This window comes from Prinia subflava, chromosome Z, assembly GCF_021018805.1.
Source record: "Prinia subflava isolate CZ2003 ecotype Zambia chromosome Z, Cam_Psub_1.2, whole genome shotgun sequence".
NCBI classification, from domain to species: Eukaryota; Metazoa; Chordata; class Aves; order Passeriformes; family Cisticolidae; genus Prinia; species Prinia subflava.
This window is the reverse complement of record NC_086283.1, coordinates 21,188,132-21,199,458: the sequence shown is the minus strand read 5'-3', so window position 1 is coordinate 21,199,458 and position 11,327 is coordinate 21,188,132. Positions and strand designations below refer to the sequence as shown.

The following is an 11,327-nucleotide window of genomic DNA, read 5'->3' as shown; positions in this document are numbered from 1 at the left end:
TTATAAATAATAGATGGAGATAATGTGGATAGTTTTAGATAGATGAATGGAACCAATTCTTTTTCTAACTCTCAAATTAATTTCAGACAGCTGCACAGTTACACCCCTTCACCAAAGAGTTAAGAAAATCTTAAATGGGTAGCTCATGTGATGGAAAGTTATTATCCTGAGATGAGCCTTGGAGAAATTATGGGGAAGAGGGAGATAATATTGGAATATATGGCTTTGATTTTTATTTAAACATTATAACTTGAAATAGTCACTAAAATCCTCGAGCTCTTCCAAGCAGAACACACGGGGCCTTGTCTGCAGGGACCAGGAAATAAGGGGCGAGTTCTTAACAGGTTTCTCACCTGTCTCACCTTTTCCCAGCAGTGGCTCGCAGCAGTAACACCTGCAGAGAGGCTTTGTAGCCAAAAATTGCTGCCACTGCTACTGCACTGAACAGAATAATAAACCCACAACAGCTAAGACTGCAGGACAGGTTTTCCTTGGGAGAAAAGCTGAATCCTGGATTCAACCAGGAAACGAACAGAAGCTTGAGGAGCAAAACTGGTGAAATTCAGTGACCTTGGGAATTTCTGGTGGACATGCTGGAGACTCCATGGGCAAGGCTTTGTCATGGTCATGTCTTAAAAGTCTTGGCTCCTTGTTTTAGGATGAGATATTTCAATATGTCCATTTCTAATCATACAGGCAAAACAAGCCCAACTAAGGGAAGAGCTAAAAATGCACTTTTTTCTCACTCTGAAGAGGCTGAAAAAGAGAATACAGACTCCTCATGGAGACCTGAAGAAGAAAGTAGCTCCTGGAAGGCTTGAAGGACACAGGTCCTGAGGAAATGCTCAGTGGGTCAGATATACCAGAAATTAGAGAGCATTTAAAGAACTGCTGTTGCAATAGCTGTTGCAAACCCCTGAAACAAGTGATCTATCCCTGGATTTTTACAGCAGCACTGTGGTTGGTGTTTGGTGGCTGCAGAACATCCTGTCCTTCCCTCCCAGGGGACAGGAGGTCTGAGAGCTGTCGGGATGCATGATGGAAGGAAGGCATGCCGGGAGCAGGAAGGGGAGCAGGAGCTGCAGATGGCTGATGGTTCTGACAGCCCTTGCTATAAACAAGGTTTCTGGATGGCAGGTCTTTATTTTGGAGCTGAGCTGGTGCAATTTGTGACTACAAGAAAGTGAGAAAGAAATGAAAGCTGGCTCTGAAGCACAACTACAGAGCTTCCCAGCTCTTGGCAATTAGTTTATGCCTTCCTCGACTTGATCAGAGAGCGCCTTGTCACCGTCTAACATGGTTTCAGGTTGTCCAAAAGGAAAACATCTTGTTGTTTGTTTGCCAAGCTCTTTCAAAATAAAGCTACTGTTGCATGTAAGAGAGGGCAGAGCTGTTTGGAATGGAAAGAGCAGGGGAAGAGCCCTGAGAAATTAATTACAGGAGGAAAGCTGATGCAAAGCTCCTGGTTAAGAGCAAAGGGCATGCTGCTGGGATGCGGAGGAAAACACGACAGGACACATCACCATCATCTCCTCGGTCTCTGAACAGCAAATCAAGTAAATTTGGAGAGACAGGCTGAAGGGAAGAGACCTTTTTGTTCTGCATCCTTCTTTTGGTTCAGTGTTTAACTCGTGACAGTGTGTGATACAGAAAGGATGAAAAATGTCCAGCTCTGCATTCAGACCTGAGGTTTCATCATTCACAGATGCATCACGGGCGGGATAGGAAGCTTCACATACTAAATTCTCTGAAGGGCCCATGGTGAGGCTGCAGCAGATGTTTTCATGACAGATTACTCTGGCAGGTGTTTGTGGCCCACACAAATTTTCTTTTTCTTGCTTTCATATTCTTGTATCTCTATTTCTGCTCACAATATTAAGGCAACATGAAGCTTGGCTCCAGTCACACGCTGGGAATATCTCTGTAGTCACAGCCAGTCCTCCAAGCAAATATTGAGTCTAACTAAACATGGAGAATGAAGAGGCTACTGGAGTATAAAGCAGGAGCATAATCTCTGAGGTTTTAACCAAGGCATTAGAAAGACCTAATAATAGCAAGGCTTTGCAGAGATGCTAAGATAAAGAAAAAGCCATCTTGAGAATGCCTTGAAGAAAAGCTTTTGCTGTCACCAGTGACTTGGCAACATGAAAGATGGGCTTGGACTGAAAATCACAGGGGAAAATGAAGATGGCATGATAATAGTTGTCACAATTTTATGAATCTGACATTCCCTGTGCCAGCACAGCCTGGGTCACCTCATCAGATAGCTCTGCAAGGCAAAATGACTCTTTGAATACTGGAATCCATGCTCAAACATTTCTGTAAAGCATATTTTGCCGTAGGATGATGGAGAAGGAGATAATGAAGGAACACAAAAGAATAAAGTGTTTTTTCTCAGTGGAATAGTTCTCCACACCATTGCCCAGAGTACACCCAAGCTCTTCTGGACACTTGAACATGAGTTTGTCCCTCCTCTCCCAACACACTGAGGGTCCCTCGATGGCAAAACTAGTCCATTTCCAACATTGCTGCATATTTTTTTCACATCATAAATGTCACGCAGAATATACAGTGCAAGTTCCACAGAATCACTGAATATTTGGAGTTGGTTCCCTGAATGCATTAGGAAAATCAACAGGCACTTGTGCTTCAAAGCCAACTTTCTAGCCACCAAATAATGAATTACAAGGGAATCTGGTATCAATACTTCAGAAGGTTTATTATTGTTGTCAAGTTTTCCATTATTATTGGGCTTTTTTCGAAGTAATATTGTTTATGTAATGTAGTGAGAAGCAGATGGTTTAGTGCTTAAAAGTTATGTGATTCTTGCAGAGGAATTATATTGAATAGTTATTCCATTTTTATCAAATAAATATTTTCCATTTATTTACTAGAGGAAGGGGAAAAGCAAATACCAATCATATTCTATATAAATGCATATGGATATATGGACAGGAAATTAAACATATAGTAGTAACAAATATTCTGATAGTTTATTTTCTTCAAAGAAAAGGAGCTGGAGCTGGCAGCACTCAAATTTCAAAATTCCTATGACTTTAGGGCCAAAAAGGAAGTTCTGAAAATTTAGTCTGATCTCCACAACACCTAAAAAATAAAGGCCATTGATCCACATGTAATAAATTTGACATCACACAGATGATTTTTGTTGAGCTGGAACTTATTTTGGGAGAGATTTTCCAGTTTTGCCCTCAGAAATTCTCATGCTGACCCCATGACTGTCAGTACTGTAAACTCCATGTAATGGAAAACTGAATTAAGTGACTGAATCCATTCTGAGCATGGAATTGCCTGCACAGTGCTACAGGGCCCCTCTGAAGCCTCCCTCTGAGGCTCAAAGAAACTTGCTGCAAGATATTTCCCCGTTCCTCTTTAATTTAGTTACACTCTGTAGTCAGTTCTGAACTGAGCAGAACTTCATAGCCGTTCCTGGAGGAATTCTGTGTGGGAAAATGATAACAAAGGATCTGTCTGCAGTTTTCCCCTGCTTGCCAAACTAGTGATGGCAAACTGAAGAGATCAATGAAGCAGATGAGGCCCCTGGGCTCTGTGTTTCCCAGCAGCTCAAAATTAAGGCTTCCCCAAATATCTGTGTCCTCATGAAGTTTGTTTGGAGAGGAAGCTGGGACTCATGGTGGGGGCACAAGTGCCCATACAGAAAATTCCTTGGCAAGGTGGGAGCCTCTTCCACTGGCAGTGCTTCATGGGACTTTCTCCTTGTATCCCTGCTTTGAAGATTGTCATGGGGATTCCCAGATGGGAACACTCCCTCTTATTTGGGGCTCTTTGGGAGCTCTAAATATGTTGGTGGTATCAACAAACAGGCTGAAAACAGATGATCCTGTTTGCCTTAATATGAAAATATTCCAGTGTTCTCTGCTCAAGAACACAAGAACACAAAGTTCATCTTCTATGAGCACAAATTACCTCAGCTACAACTTCGTAGTGTCTTCATTGAAATCAGTGGATTTCTCTTGGAGAAGAATTATATTTTTTTGCTTAATTTTTCTACATGGTATCTTTGACATTAATAGACTTAAGTTGCATTTGAAACTCTGGGCAGTGCTATGGAAAGTGATCATTTTTCCCAGATATGTGTTATTTAGAGAACCTGTTTTATAGAAAAGCTACTCCTGATGTCAAGGAAGTGTAACAACAGCTAAAGGGCAGCTCCTGAAAAAAAAAGGTGATGTTACGATGAAAGTGATGCAAGACAGGTGGAAGTTTGCAGTGCCTCTGTCCATGATGTACATGTTCTGTGGCTAAATAGAGGATTTCAGTCCCAAGAGAGGTCAGAGTAGGAGCTTTTGTGAACATTAAAATACACTGAGAACAAAGCAGTGCACAAAACCATCCCAGACATGTCAAGACATATTTTTTCAGCAAGTGATGATGAAATAATTTCTCTGCATTTTCTCTGCATTTCTCTGCATTTCTGCAGTTTCTCTGCAGAAACCAAGTATTTCTTGCATTTTTTGAATGTTAGCCCTGATTTCCAAACCATTTGTTAAGGGTGTTTTAATACCCAATTAATGTAAAGTATCATAAATTATGACTAACACACATTAATAAAACAGTTTTATCATCTAATGGAGCATGAAAAAAATATAAATCTCTAATGAGGCTCCATGTAAAACCTGGGCTATTAATACCTGTGATGGAAGAGCAAAGACTACAGTGGGAAAAAAATCCTTTAAGGTGATGCGACAGTAAACGCCAGCAGTGAAAATGAAATGCAATTAATTAATTAATTAATTAATGGGGGGTTATTAAGAAGGGAGGCTGCGGTGGTGCCGGAGCTGCCGCCGGGTGCGGTGCCAGCAGATGGCACTCCAGAATGTGGAACTCCATCCTTCCCATCCCGGGGCTCCGCCGGACGCACCCAGGGCCTCGCCGGGGTCACAGCCCACAGAATTCCACAAAGGACAGTGGGGGCTGGTGCCTCCGCTGGGAGAAAGTACCTCGGCACCAGCTGAGGGATGTGTTGGAGAATCGCAGGATCGTGGAACGGTTTGTGTTGGAAGGGAGATTAAAGCCCGTCCAGTGCCACCCCCCGCCATGGGCATGTACACCTTCCACTGTCCCGGGGTGCTCCAAGCCCCAGTGTCCAACCTGGCCTGGGACACTTCCAGGGATGGGCCAGCCACAGCTTCTGGACACAACAGTGCAACACCCACCCAAGACATTTGCTCAGTGTGTTGAAGTGTGGTGCTGAGTACACCACAGGTGTGGATTCAGTCCCTGGATGGGCCATTCACTTAAGAGTTGGGCTTGATCCTTGTCCCTTCCAGCCCAGAATATCCTGTGATCTGAAATAAAGACTGATGGATCATGCTGAACCTACCCGTTGACCCTCCCTGGGAGCTGGGAATGATCCAAACCCTTTCCTTACAGCCTCTGTTCAGGCTGCTCAAAGCACAGGACCCTCCCCCAGCTCTCCAGAGCTGGGCTGTCCTGGGAGAACAGTCAGAGCTCAGCCCCTCAGTTTGTAAAGCCAGGGTTAAGTAAGGCCATGGTTTATCCTTAAACAGGAGGATCTGTCAATCCCTATCCCAAAGCTAAGCTGGGGTTTGTTCCTCCCAGCACGTTTATTACTCTCATGCTACTTCACCAGATGAAGTTTTCTTGCCATCTCTCAACAAGTGTTTCTAGGGTTGGAGGCAACATCAGACAGATGTTCAGACAGGCTTGGAACAGAACTGATCAAAACAAACAATTTAGCACTGTTCTGTTTTTTAAGAATGGGTTCTTTTCCACAAAAAACAACGGTATAACATATGAATGTTACATGATAAAAAGCCCTAATGATAACTGAGGGTTCAACAGTCCTTTCCTTGGAGATTTTGCTTACATTTCCATTAATAATATAAATTATGGATGTCCTATGTTATAACATTACATACCACTTTTCCAAGGCATTCATGATTTATTTAATCTGGAGCTTCATGCTCTTGTTTTTCCGTAATGGACATCACATGCCATGTCAAGATTTTATTAAACTAATGCACTCCTAAAGGACTTATTTCACAACATGCAAATTATTTCTTCATCAAAGAAGATGAGAATAATTGTTACAAAATGAAAACTCAAGAAATACATGATTGTTTTAAGTGCTAGAGTGACTACCAGATTTGAGCATAATCCTTAATTGGAAAGTTATCACTGGCCATGAAATACACAAGAACATTTAACTGCCTCCCCCAGTGACCATGAAAATACGGAGACTGATGGTTTAATTAGCAATCCCAGAGATACCAGGCAGTGCTCAAAAGCTACAGCGCTCTCAGCATTATTGCTGGGAAGGAGGAGGGACTCCAAACCTTTCCACCAGTCTGTTCAGCCTTAGGCCTTTGCTGTCAAAGGCAGCAGCGATGATTATGGGCTGGAATTACCAGATTATTTTATCTAGGCCTTTGACAACAACGCTGTGCCGTAGTGAAAGCTCTGCTTCCTTTCTCCCTTTCAAATGCCTCACTTTGCTCCGATGCTTATGCAGACTTCAGTCAGAAAGTATTTCTCATTTACATGACCTAGATAGAATAATAGTGAGAAAGATGTTCCTTGATCTTTTTTCTCTTGATTTGCTACATTCAGCCTGGAAGAAAAACACAGTCATGGGAATGCATTGTTGCTTTTATGTTGGCATTAGGAAGCAGTGCTAGGTAGGTTGGGGGATAGATCTAGGCAGAAGCCTTGCAATAAACAGGCAGAAAAGCACATGGCACACCTTCAAGGATTACATAGGTTTGCCTATTTAAAAAAAAAAAGCCAGGGACAGGGAATTCTGACCTATGGCTGACAGGAATGGTGAGGGAGGAGGTTTACATCTGTGTCAGAAGTGAGGATGACAGCTTGGTGCAGCGAGAGGTACTCCATGATTACTCATTCCAGAGTCGTTACCTCAGCAGGAACATTGGACAACCTGGATCAAGAAGTGCTCTGAGCTGACTTGAACTGTGGTTCCAGAAACAGGCTGGACTCCATTTGGCCTTTCTTGTGCTGGATGCATCACCGAGTCCCATGGGCTGCCACAGGCTCCTCTCCTGACTTTGCTATGTTCCTGTGACATTCCCATGAGTGTGAGGAATAAATCTTTCCAGAAACAACAAAAGAATCAGCAGAGGAAATCCCTAGGTAGGACCACCCGTGAGCTGCCACACTGAACATACCCATGGGAGTAGTTGAAGGAACATTTCCCTGGGGTTGGAATGATTCAGAAAAAGCAGGACCATGTGCACTGATCTTTGCAATGGAGAATGGACCTGAATAAATCAGCAGGAAGAGAGAAATAGAGCTTTTTTAACAGCTTTGAATATTTTATTCCAACAAGTAGAACAAAAAGAGTAGATGGTTGTCCTGAAGGTTGTAAAATCCCAGAATACAGGCAAACAGTGACTGGTAATGATAAGGAAAATCACAGGAGTTTACCTAACAGCCAGGGTCTTCCAGCCAAATTATAGTTACTGCCTGAGCCAGCACCATGAATAACAGTGGGAATAAATGAAAATGCAAACAGTCTTGGGGGGGAGGAACCTCAGTAACAAAACATGAAAGAGTTAGAAAGTTCTCATTGTGAAAATGGAAGTCCTGATTACAAAATAATGGTTTGAGACCTCTTTTGTCATCCAAGGACAATTTAAATGAATGGAATTATGCCCATTGGCATTGATGAGCTTTGAATTCAGGCTTCATCCTCTTTCAAAAATGTGTCCAAATATATTAAAGAAGTGCCCAGTCAAGCCTGGGTAGGAAATGTGAGACAAAGGGGCATTGACAGAATGTCTGTCAAATGACAGGAATTAGGGAAATAGTCTAAACAATCACAAATGAAGGGGGGGTGGGGGGGTTGGGGGGTAGTTGTGCAAATGTGCCAAAATATCAAGTTCATACCCAACATAGCTTATTTCAAATTCTTCCATCCTGGCATTGAACTTACAAAATTTAGGAATTTGAAGAAAGAATAGCCCCCAAACAACTTGTACAGTTTCCAACAGCTAATAGAAATATTTATTCTCAATTCTAGCCCACTGTTGCCTAAAAGAGAAGTATTGTGCCTTTGAGAGCTTTGTCATTATTATGTCCATTGTAAACAGCTATTTAGACAGAACTAAAGCTGCTGAAAGTGGTCTCCCAAAACTCAGAGAGGAAGCTGACATGCTGTTCAGCCTTCTTGAAGGAGAATTGATGTGAATCCTTTTGTAAAGAAGATCTGTGCTCTGAGCACTCCAAATACATCATAGAATACTAATCACACTATTTCCCAAAGCTAAAGAAAAATAAAAAAGGATGGAGTGCATCACTGAGCTGAGAATGGCACATATCTTTGGAGATGCTTTAGTGGGGGAAAGATGCCTGTCTGCATCCTAACTATATAAAAGAGAGCCCTGAAAGAGTAGAGAATAAACTGCCAGAGCGTAGGTTTAGACTGGATTTTAGGAAGGCACTGTTGCCCGTGAGGGTGGGGAGGCCCTGGCACATGGTGCCCAGAGAAGCTGTGGCTGCCCCTGGGTCCCTGGAAGTGTCCAAACCAGGTTGGACAGGGCTTGGAGCAAGTGGAAGGTGTCCCTGCCCATGGCAGGGAGTGAAACAGGATGGGCTTTAAGGTCCCTTCCAGCACAAACCATCCTGGGATTCTGTGATAAATATTCTTTTGGTATTTCATGTTCCCCCATATGAGAGAGAGAGGACAGATCTCAGCCTGGGGACTTCAACCCAGTGCCAGGAGGAGCAGAACATCACCATCCTCTGCCCCTGATGTACTGGGGAAACTTGGAGCAATGCAGGAGGAAAAGGCACAGAGGAAAGATCATTGAAGAGAGAGGTGGAACTGCTTTGTTCTGCCTTTTTTTCTGGAGTTTCTCGCCTTAGCATAAAATAGTGGGGCTGCAGATCTCAGACAAAAGGTTGGAGCCAGCAGCACCTTCTCAGCCACAGGATGCAGAATTTTTGCTGCATGAGGTGCAGAGAGTCACAAATGGGTCCAAAAAGTGCTCTTTGGCACATCTCATTGAAATGTTTCACCTTCATCTGTCAGAAGGGTAGTAAACACTGGGATTAGGAATACTTAAAACATTTTTTTTTCGCTTCATAACAAAAGGGAGACATTGACTAATGACCCCAGTATTGAGAATCAAAATACTTGCTATACTTGTCTATCCTAAAGTGCTGTAGTAGTCCAAATTGACTCCTCAATGCTGCCATTCTTTCTCTATAAAATGAGCAGCTCATAGGAGAAAATATCCTGGCTCTGAATGTGGCCAGAAAAAAAAAGAGTTTTCTCCCTGTAGTTTTTTCCTTGGGTAAGACTTTTCATACTGTGTTTGACATTCTGAATTACATGATTACACAGTACAAGACTCCAGCAACATTTTGCATTGTGAAGATGGAGATGCTCAGCATTTTGCCAGATGCCAGGCGATATCCTGACGTTTCTATCTTCACTTTAAGCCGAGTGGCAGTCAGCATATTCACAATGAAGCCAAGACAATCTGCTATCAAGTTACAGTAGTGACATTTTCCCTGATGAAGATCCCAGGGCTCGTTGGGATGAAGCGGCTCCGCCAACCGCGGCGTGCGGAGCAGCTCCGGCGCGGATTGCTCCGTGTGTAATGCCATGTTTTATCCGTGCCGGTGGCTCGGCGGGCAGAGGCTTTGGTAAGTAAGTCTGTACTGCACCATTTCCTGGCTCGGTGCTCCGGGTGTTGCAGGCTGTGTGCAGTGGGGGAGGTGCCAGAGCTGATCAAGCAGTGTAATTTTATACATTACTGAATCAGTGCAGGAGGAACCTGGAGGGACAAAGCATCATCTTCTCTTTGAACTGCACTGTAAAATCCGACAGCTCTCGTAGCCCAGCCATGCTCTGATACAATTTTTCTCTCCTTTTCCCCCTGATTTTGGTGTGAATGATAAAGTGATCTGATGATGGCTCTCGTTATGGAACCTATTAGCAAGTGGACGCCCAAGCAAGTAGTGGATTGGATGAAAGGTAAGCTCGTTTATTGCCGTGCATTGTCTGTACTTTAGATCCCGACAATTTGCATCCGTGCTCTCGCATTCTTTGTTTTGGGAAGAGTTTATTCAGTTCTGATCATCCCCGTGCTGCTTTGCCCGGTAGTTGTTAGAGACGGGGCTGAGCAGAGGCTGCTTGAGCTGTGCTGTGCTGTGGGAATTGCTGCCGACAGCGGAGCGGGGATCAACTGCATTTGTTGGACAATGCAGACAGAAAGTGGTTGTGTCTCACGGCTCCATTATGCCTCTCACAGGGTAACGTCGGGATGTTTGTCTGCTTTAAATTTGCCCTGACTGGGTCTGGTTTGCTCACATCGGGTGATCTGATGCAGTGGCTGTGCAGCGCTCGTCTGTAGTTTTGGGTACCACAAGGAGCACCAGGAGCCGGGGACTGGACTGAGGCATCCTGCTCCTTCAGGAACGTGTCCTGCCCTGTCCAGGCTCCTTCAGGGACGTTTCCTACCCTGTCCAGGCTGCCCAGCCGCGTGTCCGAGGCTCCGCGTCCGCGCCAGCCGTGGGAAGGCGCAGGGCTGAGCACGGCTCCGCGGGGAAACTCGCCGGGATAACTTGACAGGAATGATGATTTCCCTGCACGTTCGCAGTTTCACAACACAGCCGTCAGCTGTGACATGTTTTGCCTGACAATGCTCGGCTGTGCTGCAAACAGACCGGGATGGATGGGAGGACGAGGGATTGTTCTGATGATAAGTGGTTTAAATTTCTCCGGAGTGGGGGGGAAGAATGTATTCCCACAGTGGGATGCATTAGTGTTGTTATACAGTGCTTCTTATGAGCTGTCTGTCTTTGAGACAAATAATTCCTGCCACGCGGGATCTCTGTTATATAAGGAGGAGAGGTGCAAATTTGGGGTGTAGGTTATCCATGGAAATTATTCCTGTAATGTGATAACTGAACTAACTTATGGGAGGGTTGAACTGGATGCCCACTAGAATGCCCTTAAAGCTCTCAAAGTATTCTCATTAATAAGGGAATGGTTCTGATCTCATTTTGCTAAGCTACATCTCCACACTTCGCTGAAATTGGGCTGTTTTGGTGCTCATCAGACACGCTGCCATTATCAGCTAATTATTCTTTTACAAGCACAGGGTCTTGTGAAGCAAGTGGTGTCTAGGGGAATGTATGTACTTTGTTTCTCAGGTGTTTGGGAACTTGGGGTAACTGGAAGGGCTTAAGCAGGTCATTGGGATGGATCCTAAACCTTTCCATTTAGGATTGATTCCCAGGCTCCAATGTCATTAGGTGATATCAAATCCTAGTGTATTTGCAGAGGAGTTTTCTGA

General features: G+C 43.9%; 1 protein-coding gene across 1 annotated transcript in view; it reads left to right on the top strand.

The window, feature by feature from the left end:
- Positions 1-9,939: 9,939 nt before the first annotated feature.
- Positions 9,940-11,327, top strand: part of LOC134563860 (connector enhancer of kinase suppressor of ras 2-like) — a 169,935-nt gene continuing 168,547 nt past the window's right edge. Inside the window, exon 1 of the mRNA XM_063422240.1 lies at positions 9,940-10,003. Coding sequence (XP_063278310.1) covers positions 9,940-10,003 — 64 coding nt within the window. The remainder of the gene's footprint in view (positions 10,004-11,327) is intronic.